The 27,818-nt window shown below is 35.2% G+C and overlaps 1 protein-coding gene across 2 annotated transcripts; it reads right to left on the minus strand.

Annotated features, from left to right (window-relative positions):
* On the minus strand, positions 1-26,143 carry LOC118738417 (allatostatin-A). 2 transcript variants are annotated; one of them, XM_036469349.1, is made up of 3 exons: positions 25,970-26,143; positions 925-1,414; positions 1-851 (listed from the first exon to the last, which is right to left on the minus strand). In XM_036469349.1, exons 2-3 carry the CDS (start codon positions 1,352-1,354, stop codon positions 754-756), a joined length of 528 nt encoding a protein of 175 aa, XP_036325242.1. In that variant the 5' UTR covers positions 1,355-1,414; positions 25,970-26,143; the 3' UTR covers positions 1-753. The 2 variants fall into 2 exon arrangements, with proteins under 2 accessions (XP_036325242.1, XP_036325241.1); XM_036469348.1 differs by having other exon boundaries at positions 25,944-26,143.
* Between the last annotated feature and the right edge of the window lie 1,675 nt (positions 26,144-27,818).

The following is a 27,818-nucleotide window of genomic DNA, read 5'->3' on the forward strand; positions in this document are numbered from 1 at the left end:
TTATTTTAAATTAATGTTTTGCTTTGCTTTCTTTCTTTTGCTTTATATGTTTAAATTAAACTTTTTAATACAATACATACATAAGTATAAGCTAACATTATTCTCGTACATCTGCAGCAACAACAATTCAGTGTCCACTAATAATACGCGCATACTTTTACTATACATACATATATATATATTATTTTTATAGATACGCTACATATACATATATTTATACATGCATATATATTTGTTTAATATTTTTTTAGACGAATTTATGTAATTGTAAAATACTTATTCGAATTTCACAAATCGAAAATAAATTAATACTTCTAAAACTATGTAAATCATCGTAATTGGCAAGAGGTTTTCGTGTGTGTGTGTATATGTATGCTCCCCAACATAAGATTCAGCTCAGTTGTGTCTAACATTCACATATTTTTTAAAAAATATAGCGCGCCGAAAAGCACAATTTTTATTTATTAAAAGCTGCTATGGAAGATTTGCCCTGCACCTACTAACATACCTTTCCAAAATAATCAAACTAGCAATATTGACTAGAAGTTAATTTCATTAATTAATAGACATATGTGTATGTATGTATGTATGCTTCCGCTTGACTGCTCTTAAAATTCCCTCTCTTCTTTTGTCTTTTAATGCCAAATAGTTAGTCTTAGCATTTCCTCTTCGCAGCACCAAACAACAGCGAGCAGTTCGTATGTGTCCGGCTGAATTTGATTTTTTTAGTGGATGTGTGAGAGTGTTCAAAACTTAACGTCGTCCGAGTCCGAAACCATATCTGTGCGGGGGCGGGTCTTGAAGTGAGCGTTTTCCCAGACCAAAACTATAGGGCCGGTTGCGTTTTTCACCTATTTGTTTCGAATCAAAAATTAACCGAAAAATTAGCATAGGAGTGTATTAATTTCTTGAAAAATTACATACCAACAAATGCCGCATCGTAAACATTATCATTGATAAGATCATCCATATACTGATCCTCATCGTATTCACCACGTTTGCCCAAGCCAAAAGAGTAGGGTCTGGCGCGCTTGCCTAGTCCGAAATTGTAGACTGGCAAACGTTTCATCCCATTGCCGCCGTTGGTGTATGTGTATGCGCGCCGTCCTAGACCGAATGCATAACGCTCCATACGCTTATCATAGTTCGGTGTATCACTGCCGATGTAATTGTCTCGCGCATCCTCACTATCCATTTCGGAGAGTAGTGTATTTGATTGTTGTTGTTGCGGAATGTCAACTCCGTTTGGTTTGCCTTCAGCATAGGCTGTAAGCGCCAAAAAGGCGGCGGAAGTAGCGAGCAGTAATACTGGCGTGTACAGACTGCGACCAATGCTGGGGTGATGGCTGGGCATTTTGCGCGCGTGCTTAGGTGTCACTGTAGGCACGCCTGTATGTGGGGGTAAGGATTTAAGCTGAAATGATGGGAAGAAAGAGGTGATTAATTGAAATGTGAGATTTGTACATAAAATTTCAGGTTTTATATATTTTCTAGCAATTTTTACAGAAAATGTGGAATGTAAACAAAATTGTTATTGCTTTGCAAACTTTTCATATGGAGCGCAATAATAGCCGTTCAGGAAAGAAAATAAAAATTCAAGCTAAAAGAGTCGGTTCCGCATAGTCATAATTTAAAAGCTTTTAAGGCCGGATAATAGATGTTTGCCTAGACAGTTTTTTTGTTAAGCGAAACTTCAGCCTTCCTGAGCATAGCTTCGACAACGGATAGAGGCTGATAGATTTCGCCGCGGCACGGAACAGTAGTACCAGAAACGAGCAGGACCAGAAACCACCACAAAGTCAAAGGATGATTAAAGAAAGAAGAAGTAAGACAGAAGATACGCTTCAAGTGTCGAGTTAGCGTTCCATCCGAAGAGCTAATACAGCTAATGTCCTAGGTATCGTTGCGCATCAGGCAGCGCGACGAAAGTTTGACAGCCACAACGGATAGCCGAGAAGTTTCGCAATCGACTCTGAATTCTATTCAATTCAAGTAATGCGCCATTTCCTGGATACATATATGTAAATGAGCAGTGGTATTCCATCTCCCAATCTCTTTGTGCCGCTGCAGAAGATGTGGTTGGATACTACCGCAAACGCAGCAACATCTGGTATGACGAAGAGTGATGTATTGCTGCTGCAGAGAAATACGCAATATACAAAGCCAACCTGCATCCACTGTTGGGCAATACCGAGACGAGAGACATCTATTTAAAAGAAAGAAACGAACGACAGAGAGACATGAGTGCGAAGAGCTTGAGATGCTGGCTTGATGTCTACAGAGATGAAGAGGGAAATCTGGTAATTTGAGAAATGAAGGGAACTTTTCATAACGCTTTTAAAGGGCAACGCCAGCGGAACGTGGCTTAAAATCTGAAGTATTCGGAGCCGACAGTATAATGATAAAGATCCGATTTGCCGCATATGCCAGCTCTTAAGCTCAATTTGGTCTGATGAACACCTTCCCGCAGATTAAAAGTTTGAACGGCGCCTTTCAAATAGGACAATGAAATCCATGCTGGTTATAGATTGCGTTCACACGCTAGAAATTTAGGCAGAAAAAAACACGGTAACACTGTGCTGGGTACCCGGCCATTTTGGAATCGAAGGAAATGAGGTCGCCGACGAGTTGGCATGAGAACGATCGCTAACTTCCTTTTCGAGACCTGCACCATTCTGTGGTCTCAGTTGGTCCTCTTCGAGAGCCATAATTACTGAGTGGGCACGCTCTGAACGCAGTAGTATTTTAGAAAATATAAATTATATCAAGGTTACTCTCTGGGTACCTGACTGGTCACAACCGATTGCGATTCCACTTGCAACGAATAGGTGTGATTTCTAATTCATCGAAATGATACTAAATCAAATCAAATTCCATCGGGTTGCAATTCCCAATCATACATACGCGTATTTCCACCATGATTCATTAAACTAAAATTTTGTTCATGCTGAGGCAAACGAGGCAGGTTACTCCCCTAATATTTAGTACTTAGCTTTATTGACTACCACATCATCGTTTCGTTTTGTTGCATCGTCGTCGTCGCTGTTGGTTGTCAGTGCTTCTCGCAGAGGTAACATTGAGAAATTGTGTGCCACCAAGTGCATATTGTCCATATTAATGCTTGCAACATTTAGCCAAGTTAACTTGGTACTCAAAGTGAGTAAATATTTTTAAAGAATTACTGCTTACGACTTTTGCTTGCAGCGTATAAAGTAGCGCTTAAAAATTGCAAAATAATGTCGTGTTAAGTACTACATAAGTATTAAAAGAGTAAGCTTGTGGAAGATAAAATTAAAATGCAGTGAATTTCTGTAACATGGAGCTAAAAGATAGGGTCATATTGATAAATGGTTATCTGTGTAGCACCAATGGTTGGTGTGTTTGTTTGTTTGAGTTGAAACTTTAAAGTAGATAACACCACACAAATTTGCGAGTATCTACGAGTGTGTAGGTGTGTATGTATGTTTGTTTTAAAAAGATCATACTAATGTAGTCAAATGAGCTTAGGTTAATGCTTGTGACTTGGTGGGACATTGAAAATCTCTGTATTTTACCTTTGTGCGCTCAAAGACGAATTTTAGTCAAAAACACTTAATTCTGGGACAGGTCCTTGTTACTGGTGAAAATCTATTACATATCGATGGCTGAGTGGAAGATCGACCTACCTCGGCAGCCAGTTCCAAAATGCCCTATCTCACAAAACTTTTCAAGAACGCCCTATTTCAGAATTTCATTAAAAAAACACCCTATCTCAGAATTTTGTTAAAGAACGCCCTATCTTAGAATTCTGTTCAAAAGTGCCCTATCCTAAATGAAAATAAATTGAAAATGTGCTGAGATTGAGCGTTTTTGAATCGGCAGCTCAGATGGGGCGTTTTTGTAGCGAATTCTGAGATAGGGCGTTTTTCTATCAAATTCCAAAACAGGGCGTTCGTCAACCAAATTCTGAAATAGTGCGTTGTTGAAAAATTTTCCGAGATAGGGCGTATGAAGCAAAAGTTTGTTACAGCTTCTTTTTAATTTTTTAATACATATTTTTGAGAAGATTAAAAAACATTAGCATAATTAAGGCATTTTAAAATATAGATCTTTTTCTGTTTTTAAATGGAAGTTTTAGTTAGTTAGTTTTTTTTTGGCAACATTTTTTTAAAAGGATTTTGAAATTTCACGGAATTTATTAACTGAAAGAAAAAATTCTGAGTCAATCGTCACAAGCCTTTTTTATATCCTGTGGGTATACGCTCCCAAATATACTCCGCTACAGCGATGATTTTACCAATAGCTACTTAAGGGCATAGTATCTATTAGTATCAAAAAGCCTGAGCAGTGATTGCATTGTAAATAACAAGTAAAGCAAGTCGACTTTGTATAATTTGCAGATCTCACGCTATTCCATGATTCATTTTATTTTCATTTAAAATTACCAAACTCAGAGGGCATTGACAGAAAGCAACAAGAAATTACACAACTGGCACAACATCAACTACACCATGAGTACGGAGAATGAAGAAGCATAAGTATACCTATGTATGTACGTACAAAAAGTGCACTTTTTGTTTTTTTTTCTCATTATATTAGCTCAAAGGATATTGCATTCCTTGAAGAAGAGTTTGCACATTTTAAGTTCTCGTTGATGTATTTGTAGCAAGGTTTGGGAAATGCAAATGCGAAAAAAAAACAAAACAGCTAAATAAGGAAAGCACGTCAAAGATGAGCTATACAGCTTGGCACATCTTCAAGGTGAGCGGAAGTTATTATTGCTTCGGCGTTAACGAAAACGCGAAAAAAGAAAGCAAACCTCGTAGAATGAAACCATTTTTGTTTACTCAAAGATGTGCAAAACAAATTAATTTGCCACATGAGTGAGTATGAAAAGTGCAGTAACTAAATATGTCCATATGTATGTAAGCAGTACTTTGGGGGGGGTGACAAAAGTCTTGGCGCAAAGTCATCCCAGGTCAATTGGCAGGTTGTTGGTTGCGTAACTGTAAAGCATAATTAGATAGTTTCGCATAAAGAGCGACATTTTAACCTTTGCTTTTAATTTTATGGTTTTCCTCTGGTTTGTTTGTTTGTTTGTGTGGAGGACATTACAAGGAGTTTGCATTTGTTCATTAAATTTCATAGCTTATTTAAATTTATAAAATAATTTTACTATCCATACTTTTCAGTCCGGTGTCTAGTGCAAGTGTTTATGCCGACTTATTCTTATGATCATTTAAGCCTTTATTCAATGCCAAGGATATTTTCAGTTCGTTTTCTTTATTACATAATGCTGTGTTAGGCTTTAGTTTTAATTGCTATAAAAGTAGCTGAACGCTACTTGTGCAGCAAATTTGGTGCTATTAAACGAGAAGTGTGAAAATTTATAAAATTTAGTTAAATACATATTATGTATATTACACTGTAGAACAAATGTAGAATTCTTGTTAAGGGCTTTAATCAAACTATGCGCAAATGTTAGTAACCATCCGCCATATACGGGGCATAAAAGGATTTCGCTTCCCCACGTCCCAATTTTTTTTTTTTTTTTGGAAAGTTGGGCTTAGGCCAAGAATTCTCCTCTTTCCCTTGCGAAGGTAAGTCAGTTGTTAGGACATTTTTACCGGAGCATCATCATACATGCTCGCACGACCAAGCCAGCGTAATCATTGTAATTATCCACATATGTTATTAAAGAGCTCATAAACTTCAGCATTCCATCTTCTTCGTCACCCGTCGCCCATGCGATCAGGGTGCTGGATCTTGCGTAGAATAGTTCTTTCGAACGGTCTCAGAGTCTTCTCATCTTTGTTCGACAACGTCCATTTTTTCTGGAAAAACAACGTTCCTAATAATAATACCCCATGGTTTATTTAACAATTTTTTCATATTAACTATATTTTACAGGAGCCCGAAAAACCTTAATAAAAATGCGGTGAGGGTCTCATTTAAAAATGGCATAATATACAATGGGATATTACTACTGGCAGTCTCCTGAAGAGAAATACAGTTTTACGAACGAAAAGTATTGATTTTCAAGAATTCTATAACATTTCTAAGAAAATGTATTTTTTTCCATGGAAAATTTTGAGCGACCTCTAAGATTTTCTTGATTTAAAAAAAAAAAAAATAGCCATATAATTTTTTTCGGCATAGGGCAATCGTAGGGGCTGAGAGCATTGAAATTCCGACTTTACTTTTTCACATGCATTTTTGGACCACCCTAATAAACACCCTTACGAATACAAAATATATGTCGAAAAATCCCACGCATCGTACAAGGCAAATAACTACGTACATTTATTTGTACGTACTTTGCGACGAAAAGCAAGTGCAGACTTCAATGGAACTCGTAAAGTGATTAAAATTAAACTTAGTGAAAATATCCCCAAAGTCAACATAGCGAACTACTATGCCGGCACAACTTCTATGGCAGAAGCTTAAACTCCTAGTTTCAGTTGCTTCTTATCATTTAATTGATTCTGCGGAAAATCTTCTCAACTAATTTCCACCAAAAATGCCTCGTCACAGACGTTTAGAAGACATCTGGTAAGTGAGTAAAAACATACATACATATGTACAAACATAATTTTTCGCATTTAGTATAAACGGGCATATGCATACATTTTCCTCAGGCAGAGTACTTCCACTGCAACCAACGACTTTTTGAACGGCAAACTAAGAAAGTATGAATTCTAAATGATAACAATAAATATAGAGTGATTGTACATATAGCATGACATTGAGCAGGCAGCATTTAACTAAGTGGATAAGTCAGCAAGAATTTGATTGCTAATAAAAGCAAACTTGACTGAATTACAAACATATATAGTTTTCATGGCGTCCTAACCCCTTAGGGAAATCTGACACCTGTCTGATGTCGCTAGCCGCCAGATTGGCCGAAAAGTATTCGGAAATTGTTGAAATCTTCCTCGTTCTGAACCAGAAGACTTACCACTGGTTTAGGTTTTTTCCTATGGAACGAGTGGTCTTGCTGGCATGCATTTTGTGAATGGGTAGTCGAATAGAAAGGGTTTGGAAGAGAACTGTCGGCAGAAGGACCTTTACTATATTAACTAAATCGATGCACTTGCATGAGCTTGGTGTTTTTTCTTGTGACACATATAAGTAACCGGTCCGGTGAAATAATCTACGCCAATGTGATGAAATGATATAAACAAACGATTTTTAATCGCTGGTACCGAATGTACCTGTGTTGAGCGGCCAAAGTACATTGGGATTATTCACTACTTCATACTACTCGCCAGGCTATTCGATTCTGTCAAGAATTACAGAAAGAAAATGAAAAGGAGACAATTTAAACCTTTTACATATTAGCTACAGTTTTAATGCAAACTTGAATAACTCAGCCAATTCTTTTAGTATTCAAGGTACTGCGATGAAAAATATATTTCGTCTCGTCATCAATCTTAATTTTCTGCAAGAGACTTTAGGGCTATGTCAGGCAAAATACATACGCACATACGGCAAATAAAGCGTACATAGCCTCGCGAGGCTACTGGCGGCCTGGCACTGATTTAGGGCCAAGACAAAACCATGATAGCACCGGATTAATATTTTTTTTTTTGGTTCACCGGATGCCCCTATACAGTTTCTATGCAAAATCGTTCGTTGACTCCGAAAATCGAAATAAAACACAAATGAGCACATGGCGTATGAGTAACATTTTTTCCTACTCATTTTTCATACAAAAACTTTTGCACATTTTCATTTCATTACCCACTCCTTTTTAATTTTTCAATCGGTTTTCTTCATTGCTTCGTAGCTTATTTTTTTGAAAAGGAACGGCTCGTTACCTAGGTGAAAAGGTGCCAAGTCCTTTTTTTAATTATTAAGGAGAGACGAAAAATCGATGTAGTTCAACATTATCTGTCATTCTGCATGAAAAATTAAATTTTGACAAAAAGTGGACTTGACACTTTTTCACCTTTAGGTAGCGACCTTCTCATATAAAATAAAAAAAATTGCCAAAAAATACTTTATTTTTATATTTATCCTCTATTAAAGTTTAAATTTCTTTATGTTTCAATAAAAAAAAAAAAAATTTTTAATGTTTAATTAATTTTTCAGAAACTGTTAGACCTATCGAAAAGTTATGTATAAATACACGGTTTATGAAGAATTTTCTTAGCCTTCATTTGCCATCTCGTATTAAGGTTGTTCAGTTAGTTCGTAAGATATACATACAAACGTGATTAAGTGTAACCACGTCTTTTTTAACTGAATAACGGTAAATTGCAAATATGTCGAAAACTAATCCATAGAAAAAAACTAACTCAATTTTCGGAATCAGCGGGCGATTATACATAGGAATTGGATAGGGGCATGCGTAGAGCAAAAAAAAAACACAAATTCAGTGGTAAAAATAATTTTTAAAAAATTGAAACTACTTCCTGTCAAAGTGAGATAAATAAATGTATTAAAATTTATTTTATTTTAAGCAGTATAATTTTCCAAGCCAGACGGTTTGGTTTTTTTACAATAATTGATCACAGGCATTAAAAATGGCTAGGCTGGGTTACTCGAAGAAGGGGCGGTAAACTTCTTTAAGGATGGATAAAAACTTGAAGACAGGGTTGGTTGAGCTTTCTTCTTTCGGAAACTGCTTACGAAAACTATCTTCAGGCTTTTGGACTTCTGCAGTGTCTTTCAGTTGGAAATAGCTGCCATCTAGGAAGCAGTATATTCACTGCTAAAGGATTTTATAAGGAGCTGCTACCCTGCAGGAAATGGATTTAACTATAAGCAAACTTTAAGTTGATTAGGAAGGAGATAAAAGTAACTTATTATCTGAATAATTTCTTTGACGAAAGCTAACTATATTTCTATGGCGATGGCCGCGAAATAGTCAAGGGTGGCTACCTCTGCATTTGATGTAACTAACTTGTAATTAACTACTTTTGGACATAAAATATTAATAGGAAAAACAAAATATTTTTTTATTTTTTATTTTTTTTATTTTTATTTACCTAATTTATTGATTTTATTACATTTCATATTTGTTTGTCTCGATCTTTGGGACATTGGATGCTTTACCCGAGTGGCCTGTGGCGTTTTGAACGGTATTTTGAGGGTTAAGTTATTGTTGTTGTAACTTCTCTATAGTCTTCCTATATTATATGATCATTTATCTTCACGATGAAAAAATTTTCATTCCATTATCTCTTTTCTAAGCGAAGATCTACGATTTTGAAAAAAAACTCGTGTTTTGCCAATAGTGCTGCGTCTCAAAGAATTCAGAAGCTGTGAGAGTTTTAAGTTAGATACATATACTAAAACAAAATAAATCGCATTTGTCAAGTATCAACGAATAAGTAAGCCTTGAAAATAAGCCTAGATAAAAGTCTGAATAGCTCTGATAAATGGTGTGAAAGAGCATGTTCAAGTTACTTCTTAATCATATTTTTATATAATAATTCATATTTAACCAGAGATGGCTGCAATATGTTCAAAAATATATACATTACTAATAAAATATATTTGAACCTCCTCCAGTTTCATTTCTTAATCTTCACACTATTAGTGGGTCTGAACTTGTTGCATTGTTGATAAACAAATTTTGAATTCAGTATGCGTAATGGCCGCCAACTCTATGTCTATTTAATGTAAAATATGAATTATGATAAATGAAAAATTATAGCACGCCTTAATAATTAGTTGTGCGACTTTTGGTTTTACCATTTTTATCAATCTACTTACTTTCATAAGATTTCTAAGCTATGTATTAGTACAAACATATCCAGTGTGGCGTATTCCTTTAAGTAATCCTGTATCAGTGTGCACTTTCAAGCTTTCTCTTGGCAACAATGTGTTTTATACCTACATACTGTGTTTATTTTTATACTCTACTGCATCGTTTTAAACTCCTCCAACCACAAAACTCCATCATAATTCTCAATAAATGTCAACAGTGGAAACAAATTGCCACCGGCATCGTGACTCCATTGCATTTTCAACCACGAAAAGTTTTATACAATTATACACACATACATACATGTTTGTGTGTGCACATTAGATGCTGGTTTTTTTAAAGGTCCTTCTGGACTTCCGAATTACCGTTAGGCGTTGAAATGACAAAAAATGTATGCCATTTAAAAAATGTCATGTGGATATGAACTTAATGACTATTTTTTTTCACATACTGACACGATGATTTTTTATTGCTCAACTTTGTCATTTGTAATTTTTGCCATTTAATGCCTGGTGGAAACCCAGCATAAAGATTATGTTCCAAAACGAAATAAAAAAATAAATAAAACAATAAAAAAATCTCAAATATATGTAACTACGTATGTAAGTACTATTTATTATTTATTTATTTCATTTACTAAAAGTTTGTTTAAACTTAAAACTTTAATAGCGGCTTCTGAAAATTTCGTTTTCTTATAGTATTTTGCTAAATGGGTGATATATTTGCACGTAATATTTTCATTTAAGTTTAAGGAGCATAGATTTGCCGTGGAGTGCAAATTCTTCAAACATCCAAAAAATTTCAAAATAAAATATTTCTCTTTGTTTAAGTGAAATATTGTACAGTTTTTCGGTTTAAAGTTTAATTGTTGGTATTAAAAAAAAAAAATCGAGTTTTCTTCTAGCGAACACCTTAATTGGTATGCATTCTAATGTATTCAAAAAGTCGCAAAAAATTCATATCAAATCGCATTCATTCCTGCATTACTGGCATTTAAAAAATTTAATGCCACACTTTTTCAAGGACATCGCCGTGGGAAAAATAATGCATTTTCGAATGTGAAAACGCCTATTTTACTGATTATTTTTTCGATTACTATAAATTACATTTTCCCACTGGGTTGTAGTATTTTAACCGGTGTATAGAACATACATAGAACACTCATACATATGTGTTACGATGTGTGGAATAGGCAGTGAAGTTATAAAGACTCAGCCAACAAAGAAACAGCTCGATATTTCATCTGCGATAAGGCTAGTCATTTCCAATAGATTTTGGTTTGCTGAACTCAAAATTCTTCTATTATATTAGGTCTCCAAAACATTTTCCAACCAAAACCTTGTTAAACCCATTTGGTCTGAAACCAATACTGTGATACATATTACAATTACCTAATTCCCTCAATTCAAGTAGAATTTGATTTTCCAAACAGGTGGCAGAACTAAAACCCTTTTCAAAAACATTTCGTTTGATACCCATATTTCAAGAGTTAATTAAAATTAATGGAATTTAATTCTTAATCTGGTGGCAACCCTTGTAAAACACCTCAATAATCTAAATGTTCAATATGAAGGTTTCTTAGCAATCTTTCGTTTGAAACCCATATTTTAATTTTTCAGATAGCTTGCGAATAATTAATTTAAGTTTAACTTTTCAACCAGGTGGCAACCCTTTTCAAAAATTTTTTTTTGATACTAAAATATTTGAGTTTATTTCCTAATGAGATTGTTGTTAAACAAATACTTCCTTTCTTCATTTTCGCGCATGCTTTTTGGGACCTGCTCAGAGACTTTTTTTGAGACCAGAGACATGAGACAGCTTACTGCATACCAAATATCTAGTTTCGAAATCGATGTTTACCACGAAAAGTCTCTACTAGTAACTAGAGACTGCTTACTGAATACCAGGGTTAGTTTCAATATATTTTTGATAAGAGTTGCCACCTGTTTTGAAAGTGGAATTTAAATAAAAGAATATATCCATACCTTTCCTCGTAAAGTTGCACAAAAACTTCAATCTGAAGAAAATCTGAAGAATATCTGGCAACACGGATTCCTATCAGCAATGCACTCATCACTTCATGGATGAGCAAAGGCATGCATGCATATTTACAGGCGCAAGTGAGCGGCTTCAGTCCACCGCGTACTGCGAAGTCATAAGTCAACGACTGTGTCAGATTTTGTATTTATTAAAGTTGCCACACTCTAACTTTATGCGTGTATATTTGGCGGAGTTAAACGTTGCACGCTTACATATGTACACGCTTACACATGTATGCATATGCATATGCATTATTCAAGTAAATATTTATGTAAATAGGTATACAGTTATTTAAAGAGACGGGCGTTAATGATCTTTTCCTCTGCCAATTGAATTGCAGGAGTTTAACAACTCGACTTCTCGAGATCTTGAGTAAGAAAGATTGGTAAATATATTACTGTTGAAAAGAGCGAAAGAAAATATTTACATTTAGCTGAGTAAGTAACTATAGTATGCCATTGAATTGGTTGTGCATTCTTGTTGTCATGTCAATTTCAAATCAATAAGGAAAAAAAACTACTTACTCAGGTGAATTGCGTGCACATGCAACAGGTGTGGTAGCCGAATATACATACATATATCGAAGTGCATCACTACTTCAACCACAACTACATATGTATGTAGAGCTACTATGTATATGTATGCGTGGCATAATATATAATAACAATAATCATTCCATACCTTCCCACCTTTGTGTGAGAATGTTTGCATGCGCATGCATCCTTTGGCACACCAGCGCACAGTAATATTTCGGCGGAAAAAATAAAATTTTTTGAATTAACAATTTTTATATACGAAGGGTTTGGCTTAACAAAGGCATATTTGAATAAGAAAAATTCCTAACTTTGTACGAAGTTAGCACTTTAATACAAAATAAAAGCAGCAAATGTCAGAAGAATTTAATTCAACTAAAACTGATCGAGATTTTTGTTGCCTTAACTTAACTAACTTAACTTTTGTTTTTCTTGTTTTTTTTTTTGTAGGTTCATATGGAAGTATAGTTCACACACCTAATTTTTCAGGGCTCCCACATAACGTTATTGAAAATATATGGACAACATTTGGGGCTCATATATTCATCGGTGCACTTTTTATGGTATTTTTAAGACGTTTTGAGAATTGAAGTTCTACGCCGATTCCTTCTAATTTTGCCCAAAAAATGCATGAAGCGGTACTACTGTGCTGTGTAGACATGTCTATCAGCGATTTGTTGCCACCTTAGCTGGTAAGCTAAATATCAATAATAGTAATAGTAATAATAGGCGCAAATGTCAATAATACTGATTCATTCAAATGTAGATACATATATACATATGCATTAATATGTAAAGTACAAATATAATCTATTGATTCGTAAGCGGAACATTTGTTATTATTCAAAACGTTTTATTATCCCTAACCACCTGTTATATCAAGCTATTCTGTGTATAATTCTGCATGCAGTCGTAAATTTGATGGTCTCACTCGTCGTAAAGCTGTCTGTTGTGTCGTAAAAGCTACATATTTTTTTTTTATCTACATACATAGTATTTTGTAACGGTATATCTTGCAGATGGTCGTGTTCTCACTTTGGAACGCTAATCTGAGATATTTGCAACAGTTTGCCAGCTTCGTAAAAACTTATTTTGGAACTGCTGTTTTTATATTTTGGCAAGACATGACTTTATCGCATTTGACGACAATACTCTCCACTCTCCACTCTCCACTTTTGACATGCGGTAAGTGTCTCACACCAATTAAGTACATAGCCATGGAAAACAAATTAACTGTTTTATAGCCAATTAAAGAGATAGATTTGTTTACGGAAATCCCTTAATTCTGATATTCTGCATCTGTCCGTCGGAAGTATTGTCCAAATAAGTGGAAACGTACTCATTCAATCGAGTTCATAAAGAAATTATATTCAGAAAGAGATTGCCCATGAACCCAATATATTCTAATGCTTAACTCTCCATCACAAGTTACACCCTTGAGTGGAACTTTCAAGTGATAAATGCAACATTATTATCAAAAGTTTGAAAGTGAAACGTTTGCACTAATAAACGCTCATTTTGATAGTAAAGTATTACCGCAGATGCGATGGGCCTTCGAAATAGATTTTTCACGTTTTCGGTGGACAAATTCGAGACAACCGGTTCAGAAAACAGTCTGGCAGCGGCTGACATTTGAACGAATGACAGGCATGTACCTCCTAAATGAAAAACATGATTTCGTCAATTCTTCTCTTACTGTATTTCAACCTATACCTTAAACTGGGAACTACATCCCACACGCGGTATTCCAATTTATCAATTTTGCGGAAGTCGCCTAAATATTATCTCAAGGGTATAGAGGGAATTATTACAAACAAAAAAAAGGGGAGGAACTTTTAAAGAGTTCGAGGATAAATATTGCCAGGTTAAGTGCCACGATAACGGGACATTGGCCCATTGGCCAACAAACATGTTGCCAAAATGCGTCTTCCGTACAACCGACCATGCAATATGGAGGAAATTAAGGAAATGGTAGCATTAAACTTTTGATGAGCCTAAGTCGACACTTTCGATACATTCTGGTTTTTGACCGATAAAGCTTGTAAGCCACAAAAAAAAACGTATGAAAGCTCTGATGTTGCTGATTGCTATGAAAAAGTGTATTCTGCGAATTTTTTTTTCTCAAAGTTGAAATTAGAAATTCGACATTAGTAGACTTAAGAAATTTATCTAAACACCTACATACATACATATTTTCTCCTACTTAATTAACAAGCTACTTGGAACTACTTACTTCTTTTCCCATTGCATATTTTGCCAGCCAATTAACCATGACATAATTAACCGAATAATTAATTAACACTTTTACATAGCAATTTAAGTTCAAATGCAAACATTATTTCCCTTAGCCAGCAACAACAAAGCTAACTAGCTTAAGTAATTCTGAAACAATATGGAAGACAATAAAGTTTAATCCAATTTCGTGCCAGCAACGTGTTAAGAAGCGGATGTCCCCAAGCAAACTATGGTGACCAAAAAGCTGCCGAAGGAGAAAGTAAACAGAATGGCGATGGAGTTAAATAAACATACATACCTACACCAATGGTGAGGTACAAGAACAAAAACAAAAGAAAAGAAAACGCTGAGGAGGAAGAACTTATAAACAGTTTTGCAACAGTTTATCTAACGGATTTAGCCAAAGCGTAGGTGCCGATGGGCGCGAGAGAAAGTTTGATGCTCAAAAAAAAAGTACGGCAAGTAATTGTGGCATTGGCCGGAAAGCGATAAATGGGACTTTAACCAGGACATTATCTTTTTATTAATTTACATGACAAGAGTAGGGCAATTGCACCGAGGAAGTCTTTGAAGTCGGTGTAAATGAGCGGTGAAATAGCGGCTGAAACGCCAAGTGATAAGAACAGTGGAAATACGAAACACGCACCTAACCAGCTTGGATGCTAACAAAGTAGCCAACGCTTGACTGCTCATTACCTGGCTAATATTTCACGCCTGATTTTTCTCATATCCGCTCTGCAATGAGTTTTTGTTGTTCGCAATGCATTGCGTTTGTTTGCGCGAAAATGCGCGTTTATGCCCTGAAAAAAAAAACTGTGCAACGAAACTTGAAAGAACGTAATCCGAGATATGCAGCGATATGCGGCCCAGAGATCTATTGTGCTCTCAACCATTTATAGTACCACATCCAAACCTAGGGGTTCCAGAAATTTTAAGATTGTATAAGTTCTTAACTTGATGAGAGTTGGCCTAGGCACCTCTACCTACCGTCTTTCCGAAACCGCCTTGCACTCGCGAAGCAGCTGTAAAGAAGTCTCCTCAGTCTACTCGCAGAAATAAAATATGTGGATCGTTAGAACAGATCCTTAGTTTGTGCTGTTGACCTCTTAGTCTGCAGGAACCCATCTGAATACCTGCTATTTTCCTCTCTTGGGGAGATTGTCCTGTACCTTGTAAGGTTGTGGCCTCCCAGTAAGCATTTAGCCTGGCGTTGACCTGCAGTTTTACGCCAGTGTTCATCTCCGAGTCTGTTGCTCTCCTTCCTGAGATCTTGTTTGATTGCGCTGTGGTCCGATCGTAAGGAAGTGATCAGGCCCGATAGCGGACGAGGCGGCCGCCGCTCTGGCTAACCTGGCATTAATTAGTCGCAACTAGGCTCATACGCGTATGATTGGCGGTTCTTGGAGTATTCGATTTAGGGGTATTTACGCGTTGGCGACGCCGATTACCGTAGACGATAGAGTGATGAGTGATGCCGTTCGAATGGACCCCGACGCTGCAGCTCTGAAAGTATTCAACTCGGAACCCGCTGGTGGTAGCAGAGGAAGAGGGAGGCCCCCACTGCGATGGAAAGACTAGGTGGAGAAGGGCTTGGCTTCACTTGGCATTTCCAATTGGCATCAGTTGGCACAGAAAAGAAACGACTGGCGTGCTTTGTTGAACTCGGCCAAAATCGCTTAGGCGTAATGATATGTACGCGCTTACTCAACGAACCTTAGCTAACCTGAGGACCCCGGTTTTTAAAAGTGATTAGTCACTTTTTACAACCGGTCAGGTATAAAAGGGGACTATCTCTTTGTAGGACATGCTCGAAGAAAAATGGACAGTTCATTCCATATAAAGAGATCAAAAGTGGTATTAGTCGCATGTTCCTTTGCGATTGGCCCCGGAATCATCCCAAATTAGCTGCATTTTGCAGGGTATATATATTAGTATGTATACATACCTACCTATTTGTATAATGTATGTACATTAAACTGCATCTCTCCCCATAAAAAAAAATCGGCACTCTTCCACTGGAACTATAAAATCTATTGTATTTTAAGACTTGCACCAAAATATTTCGAAAAAATATTAAGATTTAGGTGAGCTGTATCGATTTGAAAATACCTCCGAAAATTTAGGTTTTTTATGAAAAAACATAGTTTTTTAAGTATTTTTTGCAAAAAAATCGCCTCAGATGACAGAATAGTTGGAGATTAAAAAATCTGCATAGAAATATGTAAAAAAAATTTCAACGGATTCATAATAATACGATTTGATGCTGCTTTTAAAATTTTTGGAAAGATTGGTTTAAGAAAAAATAGAATAACTGTGCCGAAACCATACCAATTTAGACTTATGAGGTATCATTGGAAAAGTATTTTCTCACCCTTTATATTTCTTTCCAAATAATCTCAATTAAGGTATGAAAGAGAAAGGTTCCAAGTTGAATTAGGATGTGTTGATATTTGAAAAAAAAAACATTGGGACGTGAATTACTTTCTTTGCAAATAAATAAAGAGGATGCAAAAATACCTCTCCACTGATACCTACTTCATAATTCTAAATCGGTGTAGTTTTGGTCAAATTATTCAAGTTTTTCTTAATCCAATCTTTTAAACAAAAACCACATCAAAAGTCGTATTATTATGATTCCGTAGATTTTTTATTTTAAATATTTTTATGCAGATTTTTTAAGCTTAAACCGTTTTGTCATCCGAGGGAGATTTTTATGCGACTTCACAAAAAGGAGGAAGGTTGTCAATTCGTCGGAAATCGATCCAGCTGACGTAAATCTTATTATTTTTGCGAAATCTTTTGATTAAATTCTTCAAATATAGTAAATCGTGTAATCCCGGCTGAAAGAATGCAACTTTTTTTTCGTGATACAGTCTAGTGTACATAAATACATACATACATATGTTTGTTTACTGTGTTAGTGCGTGGTTTAAAGTGCTAACGTCTTCTGCGAAAGTTTAGCAGCAAAGAATTTTTGTTGCAAAACTTCTAACACAACGCTCGGATATTCGAGCTGATATTGATGTTTGTGTTGGAGGTGTGACATTTGTGCACAAAACGCACGTTGCTGCATCATTACAGCATTTCCATCTGTCTGTTGGCATCCGGTTAATGAACGACTTTGGCACAAATTACAGAATTGCTACAGCAACCATGTAATTTTTTGTTGTTTTCTTCAATGAGCAGCGGCGGTAGTCTAATTTAGACCAAAGTGGAAAGCGAAGAGAATATCATAGGTGTGTAGAAAAATTGAGTATCGGACAAAGGAAGCTTAGTTTAAATGAATGTGAATAGCGCCATACATACAAATACAAAGCTTCAGCTGCTGATGTTGTAGAAGATATTACTTCCTAATTATTAGCTTGTCCGCTTAAGCTGTGTTGTGTCATTATTAAAAGAGATTTAGTAGAAATTGTTGACTTTGCAGAAATTCTATGGCATAATCACAAGGACGAAAAATATTGTGGCACGATCTTCCGTTGTCCCTTGCCAAACTTACAAAAAGTCTTTCGTAAGACAATTGTCAATTTGGGAAACTATCTTGAAAGCTCTTTACTGTCTTTCGAAAGAGTAATTGAAAGATCTGCTAACGAGTAAGTCTCACCTTTCACTATTCGGTTTTTAGCAATAGATTTTTTGAAAATTAAATTAAATTAAAAAATATATATATTTTTCTTTAAAACAATACAAATTAATAACTAAAAGAAAACTAAGTTAAGAAAATGAAAATAAAGCAAAAATAAATAAGAAATTTTTTTAAAAATTAAATGACTATAAACGTGTTGGATGACTGCGTGTGGTGCTACTAGGCGTATACGTTACATACGCAACTACGGGTATACAAGTATGAGTGGTTATTTTAACTTTTCTTAAGTATGTATATGTGTTTTAAGTTTTCATTTAAATACAATTTTGCGATGGAGTCTTGTTCTTTATACAAAACTGAAGATAATGCATTTTCTAAGATACATAGGTGTACATTTATGTCGAAAATGTAACAACTCGTGAGATTTGCTCATAAACACAAGGACACTCCACTTAGTGTGCTTATTCCAGTTTTATAAATAAAGTTTGAAACATATGATCTTTTATAATTTCTGTGAGCATTTCATATATGTATTTGTAGACGCCTTATAAGTATATAAGTATTTATGTCTTTTATATACCCCATTTGCAAATTATCACTAAAATAAATTCCTAATAATACCACCGATCTCTTGCTCCTTGGCCTATTGCATTTGAAAATTAATTCGAGAAATATACTTACTAAACAGCCCTTAATTTTTGACATTTTCATTTACATCATTCCTATTTTGCCACATTTTGTTTGCAAAAACATATTTGACAATTGATTCGTAATAATTTCGTCACGCTTGCAGCATTTTTGTAATCATTTCGTTTTTTTTTACTGTTTATTGTTTTTGTTTTCATTCAATTAAGTAACACGAAATTGCTACAAATGCCCACACTAGTACTTTCAAAAAGCAATAAAAGCTTTGATTACTAGTAATATGTATGTATATAATGCTGTCTGTGTAACTGCTTGTTTTGGCAGTGGCGGTAGGCTATTTTGCCATAGGCACATTTAATTGTCTCCTCTGATATTCGACCCCTGTAGAACCACATAGTAGTGTCGTCAGCGCCACACAAATGTACGCATATTTATTTACATCCCAGTAGGAAAATGAAATGTAGGGTAATCGAAAAAATAATTAGTAAATCAGCCGTTTTCACATAGGAAAATGCATTTTTTTCCCAGGGCCCATGTCCTATGAAATGTGGGGAATTCAAGTTTGCATTACATAATATCGAGGAATGTAGTGATTTAAAATAAAATTGTTGGGACTTTTTGTACAAATTAGAGTGCTGATTACATATTAAACAGTAATAGAATCTAGAACTTATATGAAATACATTACATTATTTATCAGGTATGTAATGCATTACTACTATTCCCACTGGGATATATAAAAACATAATATGTACATACATATGTATATCGCCAATGGGCGTCAATGTCAATCACCAGGTCAACCGAAGAGGCCATCAAATGCATGTTATGGTAATAGAAAGTCATTTGCGGGCAAAGAATTTTTTTTTGCATACGCAACAGACGACAACAACAAAAAAAAAACCACTTACTTATTTTTTGTTTTTGCTTGACTAATCGTTCCAAGACGATGTTAGTTAGTAATATCCACAATTGACGACAGCGAGATTTTTTGCAACTTTTCTTTTTGGATGATCACCTTAATTGTTTCAATTGCCCATTAATCAGAAGGAATTCACATAGAAATTTGATACACATATGAACATACATTCACATACATATGCACATATATAGTATATCGATGGATATGTAGTATTTACGTAAATTTTAATCTAATATGAAAGAATTATTATGCAGAAAAATGCTTCGTGTGTCCTCTAAGTCACAATCGGACAGACACCACAAAGTTTCTCTGAGGACTTACATATATATACTCTTTTTGGTTGCTAACACTGTTATCGAAGAGAGTAAAAGAAAGTATTTTTTATTACATATATTTGCTGAAATTATGACATCAATAAATTATTGGGAACCATAATCCAAAGCTTACGAAAAGAGAGATACAGGACACCAGTCTTCGACAATAGTTAGCTCAAGCTCCATCTTCCAGAACGAGGATTTAGCTGTAGATAGCCATAAGGGGGCCAACACTAGAAATGATGCTGTGGATCAGCCTCATATCGTTGGGGCCAATTCGAGACCCTTGTCATGGGGGACGTTCAAGATTGACAGCGTGGTGTAAAAAACCTATGACATATGTATGTATATATGTAGGTCAATATGGTATTTGGCAAGAAGAATATGTTTTTTATCCTTTTATGAACTCAAGAGAGACCCATAAAAAAGTAAATCGAAATGATCACAATGAGGAGTTGACACAAAAAAAAAACGCCGAGATCTGTATACCGTTGTTCTAGGTTAGGTCATTGTCCGAAGATATTTGCATTTTTAGTTTGCATTGCAAATAAAAAAATTCAAGCTTTAACATGGAAAGAGTTACTCATACGCCATGTACGAAAATGTACGATCACGGCCACGTATGTTATGGCGTATGAGTAACATTATTTCTTGGTGTTATTCCTGCAAAAAATTATTGCACATTTTCTTTTGACCATCACAAGTTGTTTATTTATCCATCGATTTGCATTGTATATCTTGCGAAAATGACCAGATCTGGAAAAACGGCCGACCGAACGACCGAATATAAAGTTTACGTGTTTCGGTGTTTTTTTTTGTGCCATTTTGAAACTTGAGACTTTCCCTGCAGTGATAGTACGATACAATTTTTTTAATTAATCAACCACTATTATTTTGGGACTAAAATTTTAAAAATCTCTCAGAATAACTATAGGTGAGAAATTTTTTTTTTTAAAAGTTGTATTCGAGTTAAATTATAAACGCCTTTTTAAACTAAGTCCTTTATTTTATTTTCAGAGTGAAATTATAAATGTATTTTTTTTGAGGTAGCAGTAATTTTTTTCGAATAAGAAGTTTTTTGTGTTATTGCTTGTACTAGCTGCACTAATGAGATATATTTTTTGTTTATTTGTTCTGTCTACAGCCGTAAGTGTCAGTGTAAAAGGCTTATATTGACGTATAAACGCTATAACATTTCAATAAAATTTTTTCCCGATAGCGTATGATGGACTTGATAAATATGATGACAGTGTACACTTTTCGCGTTATTCCAAAATTTTTTATACAATGAATTAAATTTTTTTTTGTTAATTTCTGTAATTCATATCTACTTCTTTTGGGTAAGGAGTTTTGTTTTATTATAAAATTTTTCGAATTTTTTAATTTGACCAGGTCCGATTTTAAGGCAGAAAAAAAATGGGGAAGATCTCCATATAATATGCAAAAAATTATGTAATGCAAAAAAAAATATTCGGGAAACATTTTTATAATTAAAGATTCGAATAAAAGTCTTTGAAAAATTAAACAAAATTGTCTCACTCATAAATATAATGAAACGAATTTTTTAACTTCAGTCTCAAATAACAGTTATCGATTACACATTTTTCTCGGTCATAATAATCATCGAAGCGACTTTTATAATTCTTAAAAAATATTTAACGAATTTTTTAAAATTCACTCTTTGTCTCCGATTTAAACGTTTTTGAAAGACATATAAATTAAATAATAATAATTTGTGGTGTGAATCCTAATGTCCAACACAAATCAGAAACCTACAATTTTACGCCGCCTCCAAACTGCAAATGGTTTAAATGAGAACCTTGTTCAAGTCAGAGGGGCGTCCGCCTTCTTGTTTAGATGTTGTTTTGATCAGGGATCGAACCCAGGTTTTACAGAGTGTAAGTGCCGCGAGACCTTAAGTATGTGTTGGTAATATGGTATAGTATACCGTATTTAATGAACCATCTAAACGAAATTACCCGCGTGTTTTTCAAGCTGATACTTTTTAATTTTCTCCAGATTTTCCATACAAATTTGTTTATAATACATTTCTGTTACGCAATCTATTAGAAACTATTTTTTAACACTATGAAAATCCAAAATATGACTTTTATGGTAGCTTGCGAGACCACACAGAGTTCATTCGTTTGTACTGAGAACAAAAAAAAAGGATCCACACCCAAATCTGAATAGTTAGCATAGCACTGGGTTAGTTTTCATCCGGAAGGTCGGAAAGAAGGACCCACTTCGTACAAAATACTACAGACCGATCTGCCTACCTCAGTTGTACTAAAAGCATTAGAAAAGGTAACAGACAACTAGGCCAGGACTACGGTATTATTGGCCTATCCATTAAACTCCCGTCAGCAAGCACATATTTATGACGGCTTCTCCACTGAAACCGCTACGCTGACAAGTGCACTTCCTCACAACCAACAATACCCTCGTAGCCTGGATAAATTGCCTGCTCCGCACAAGAAAATTAAAAATACAAACCTGTGCGAATATGTAATATCGTTGTAGCCGGAACAATAAGGGGTGTCCACAAGGCGGAGTTTTATCTCCACTACTATGGTGCCTAGTCGTCGACGGAGTGTTCCAAGAGCTAGCATATACTGGCCTAACTTGTCAGGGGCATGTCGACGACATTGTAATAATATGCAGGGGAAAATTCGGAAACCCCCTGTGTGATAGAATCCTGCTAGGGCTGAATGTAACCAAAAAATGGTGTGCCAAAGTGGGGCTGAATGTAAATCTAGCAAAAATCACTATTCTCAGGGAAATGTAAACTTGATAGTCTGAAAATGATAGATGGAATCAACATTATGTAAAAGAGGTTAAATTCCTAGGAGTAATACTGTACCAAAAACGACTCTGAAAAGCACACGTGGAAGAAACTGCGAAGAAGGGTGTAAGGTAATTTATGAAATGTAGGTCCATGGCAGGAAAGATACTGAGATGGATCTATACGACAATCGTACGACCCATGATAGCTTGTGGAGCCATCATTCGACCAGATATAACTAGAAAACTTGGAACAATCAAAGCGTTGCATAACTGGAGCCATAAAAATTTGTCCAACCACATATTGGGAAGTTCTTTTAGATCTTACCCCTTTAATATTCACGTAAAAACTTAGGTGAAAAGAGCTTTACTGAGGATGAATGGTGCCAATAACGAGACAGAAGGGATTCTTAGTCGTAGGAATTCCGTTATTCTGACGAAGAAATGGGCTAAAATTTAAATACAATGCATCCGAGGTTCAGCTTTACGAATAGGTTCAAAACTGAGCTGAGTTATGAAACGAGCTGAGCAGGCATATCGAATAAACCAAAACATGATAACCTGGTACACTGATGGCTCGGTGACGACGCTAAGACACTCGGAACCCCTGGGAAAACAAATGCTCGTTTTTCAGGCGGAAACATACGCCATAGAGAGATGCGCGAACTTTAGTATCAAGGGAAACTACCGGAATCGGCAATTCGCGATCTTAAATGAAAGCCAAGCGGCTATCAAGGCCCTTAGATATCATCACGTAACTTTAAAACTGGTGATGTGCCTTGGTAAGCTGAATACACCAGAGTTTGGATTCTCTGGATTCCTGGACATATTGGTATTACAGGAAATGAGATTGACAGGAATCCTGACAGGAAATTGTAGGCTGAACTAGCACCTAATTAAACTACGAATTTAGTTGCGGAGCGATGCAGGTTTTTCAGGACGATTGTCGAGACTGCCCAATACATCTTAGAAGGGTGTCTTGCACTGATGCACAAACGCAAAGGGTGCCTAGGTGAACATTAATAACCGAGAGCAAAGTGAAATCCGTAGATTTAGGCTCTATACTAAACCGGGTTAATAGACGCACTATAAATCCGTGAAGGAGGCACAACAGAACTTTAGGTCGCAGTACTTTATCCCCCAGTAATAATAATAATAATTACTAATGTATTTAGTTATCAGGTTATGTGATTATATTCAGTTTACCATAATAAAATAAGCAATAAAATAATAGTTTTTAACCAAAAAAAAATTAAAAACCAGGCAAGTGTGAACACTAGAATGGTATAAAAAAAAACTAAGTCAGAATTTGAATGCCCTCACCTCCTAGGATTGTTCTATGTCGCAAAAATATATCCTAATTTTTTTTTTGTTTTGAGATAAAAAATACTTACAAGTCGCTCAATGCGCTCAAAGTTTTTCATGCATTTTATATGGGAAAAAACAACTTTTCGTAGAAATGGTATACAGTTCCAGAAAATTGGTATTTTTCAGTCGGAAAACTCGCGTTCTCTTCAGGAAACTTCCAATAATAATACCCAGTAGTTTATTTTACCATTTTTTAATACTAAAGATTTTTTATTTGTCCCACCCTTTGCATTTCCGAGGGCTTTTGGCGGACATATAAAATATAGTTTCTATAAAAAATGGTTGAATAAACAGTTTTCCGATCGAAAAATATTGATTTTCAAGAATTCTATACTATTCCTATCGAAAAGTTGTTTTTTCCCCATGTAAAAAACATGGAAAATTTTGAGGGCTTTGAGCACTCCCTAAATATTTTTTGACTTTAAAATTGAAAATGGGGGTATATTTTTTCGGTATAGAATAATTCTAGGGGATGAGAGCATAAAAATCCGGACTTTACTTTCTGACATGCATTTTTTTTGACCACTCTAGGAATACCGACCAAACTTTGAAGTCCAAGAAGTAAACCAGCGGAAAACTAATATTTTCATATTAATGTTTGTAGCGAATGAAAATATTTGCTTTGGATATTTTGTTGAAAATTACGTAAACTTGCCAAAAATCAACCTATAGCTCCTAAATTTCTAATCTGGCTGGAAAATGGTTTTGGCATAAGTAGATGATAGCAAATTTAATGTAGAAAGAAATTTAATATTATCCAGATTTGTCCAAAGAAAATTGTAATTGAATTCCTTTTTTCATTTTTTCATTTCAAAACTTTCTTTTTGATGCAGAAATATTCCTAAAGCGTCTATTTGCATTTCTGCATCAAAAATAAAATTTTGAAAAAAATTTCGCTTACGTTATTTTGGCGGTTAGGGCTCGATATGTTTCTAAAAAACTGTTCTACTTTCTTTAATTCTGATTTCGTATTCGGAATCGCTGGAAAATTCTACATTAGAGTCCATATGAAAACGTCGCAGCTCAGAAAATTTTTGTAATTCTGTAAAGTTGTGGTAATATCGGCAAAAATGTAAAGCGGAGGCAAGTGCTCTCAGCTATGAAAAGCATGTATTCCTTTTGCCACGCCCACTACAAGTTGTACATATGTATATCCTTGAAAATGGTGCAGTGTTTAAAAATGCAATACACATATTTTTATTGCAAATCTTTGGCAAAAAATTATAGTTTCCACCAGTAAGTACGAAAAACATTCTAATAGGTCCGCCATTTTTTGATTCTAAAAAAGGCGCCTAATGTGCATGTTTAAACTCGTATAATAAAGAACCGCGGCAAAAAAAAATCTTCTCACACATTGGCTACTCTTAATCATAGCAACAATGTAATAGAGTTCGAACGAAATCGCTGACATAAAATTATTTGCTGGTACACTTGTCGAATTTTGCCCCATTTGGTAGTAAATATCTGAGTATAAAAGACAATAAACAATTAGCAAAGCAAAAATTTAACTGTAAATGTTCTAAGACCTTTTCCCATAATTATTCACAAGAGATTATTGTACCTAAATGAAACTTTAATTTTTTTCAATCACAAAAATGATCTTCCAAGCGGCATTTAAAAAATGAAAAAAAAAAACTTGCATGAAAAACACTTTTCCATCATTGTTTATTCAATAACATTGTTTTTTAATCAATTAACAAAAACCATTAAAATGTTTATTGAAAATTTCACAGTCATGGCACTTTGAAGGCATTCGAACTTCTCCGCCTTAATACTTAACAACTATTTGGTAATCTGAATACCAACCAATTCATATACATACATAGAGTAGTAAGAACTAATGCACACCAAACCCAACAGAACAGCAAACTGTTGCTCCTCACTAAATATTTCAATTAACACTGTGTGCTCCTTTCACTATTCGGCACTTGGAAAGCTTAGAAGGATATTCTTCTGCACTTGAACATTAACTGAATAGTTATATAATAGTTTTCTGGTTACTTTTCGTTGTGCACAGGTCAAGAGTCGTATAACTTTTGAAGTTTCGCGGATGCAGCAGTTCTTCTTTATATAGCGCAAAGGCCACCAATTTGTGTTGATAACGTTGCCAACGCGATAACAGCAATGGTAAAGGCAACTTGTGTTCGGCCAACACCAACCCACACATACATACATATGTATATATAGTAAATGCATATGTACGTACAACAATGTAAAGATTTCGCACGAAACTCACCACACTAAAGACAAATACAATGACAACTTCCTGCGAAAGAAGAAACGCACAACACACACAGAGGCCCACAAAAACAAAGGCAATTTCCTGCGAAACAATCGCGAAGGCAATGCCTTCAAAAGGAGCATATAATACATACATACATAGTTATACGTTGATAATAAAGCCAACTTGGTGTGCGAATTTTACCGATTTATAAAGAACGCACAGTTAGAATTTTGAATAACAAAACGCCATAAAATTAGGCTTTTTTTTAGTTTGTATTAAAGATTTTTTAGGGCGAATTTTAATGCGAAAATTTAGCTTATGAATGCAGTACGTGTTGGCGTAGTGTTCTGGGACAGTTTTACTGTTATCTACATTTGGATGAGTGTATTACATCGGGCAATTCGTTGATATTGAAGTTTCTGTGTTCGTTCGTTCGCATGCGAATTCACCATTGTAGTGTAAAGTTTACTAAGTAAACGATGGGTTTTAGTTTTTGTTGCACTATGTGTGTGAATGTGTGAATAAACCGTTACTTTAAAAATTAAATTAATTACAAATTTACAGCATTTTTACTCGCCATTTGCTGTAATAGTAATTTCAAAAGCACAGTTACAGCTTTGTTCGTGCGAAACCGGCTTGCGTGCATGCTGAAAGGTTAATTTGAAAAAAAAAATCATCATTGTGCACTTTTGGACGAAATTGAAATCTCTACTGTTGATAGCATCGCTGATATGCATGTGACCAATTTAGTTGAATAAGAACATTCGTTTTGATCTCGTCTAAGGTATGATTAATTAAAATACAAATTAAGTGAATCCCTCGGCTACTTTGGTTTTCAAGTCGCTTTTTATCTACGTATATTTTTCTTCTTCTTCTTTGGAAGCACAACCGTTTGTCGGGTTGGGCCGAATTCCCCTTAGGGAAATGGCCATTATAACTTCATAACAGTGTCAATGTTTAAAATAAAAATGATGCATTCTTGTAAAAAACAACTTCTTTGTACTTAAGTAAATATTTTTTGTAGCCTCACAAAATCTAGGCAACTTAAGACAAAGTTATCATTTCACCACATTCACCAAAGTACTCCCACTCTTTGCCCGGTGAGTACAAATCGAGGGTACCTTTCCTGGTCAACTTCTCCGCAACGCGATTCCCTGCAAAAATCAATATGACTTGGTACTCAAATGAGTCTAACCGGGGAAAATTCCCTTGCCAAGGTCGAGCTGTTAAACAGACATTCGACTGCTTCCTTAATGCTAGCTCTAACAGCTGATGGCGCCCTACATGAAGCAATCATCCACCGACACTTACCTTAAGCTTTGAGCCATGCATATAGAAATTCATCGGTGTTATATGTTTGTGCTTCATCATCGCAAAGCGTACTTTTTCGCGCCCCTGAGTAACTTTTGAAACGGCGCGTTTAGATGCAGATGAACTTGAATAATTGTATACATATTAGGAGGGTATATTTTT

The sequence above is a fragment of the Rhagoletis pomonella genome, unplaced genomic scaffold (assembly GCF_013731165.1).
Source record: "Rhagoletis pomonella isolate Grant_MI unplaced genomic scaffold, Rhpom_1.0 Rhpom_scaffold_00004, whole genome shotgun sequence".
In the NCBI taxonomy this organism is placed as follows: Eukaryota; Metazoa; Arthropoda; class Insecta; order Diptera; family Tephritidae; genus Rhagoletis; species Rhagoletis pomonella.

What these genes read in the sequence shown, in the direction of transcription:
- LOC118738417 (XM_036469349.1), bottom strand. Translation starts at nt 1,354, where the DNA reads ATGCCCAGCCATCACCCCAGCATTGGTCGCAGTCTGTACACGCCAGTA. An exon ending in TTACGATGCGGCATTTGTTG is followed by an intron (nt 852 to 924) that starts GTATGTAATTTT and finishes CGAAACAAATAG; the next exon opens with GTGAAAAACGCAACCGGCCC.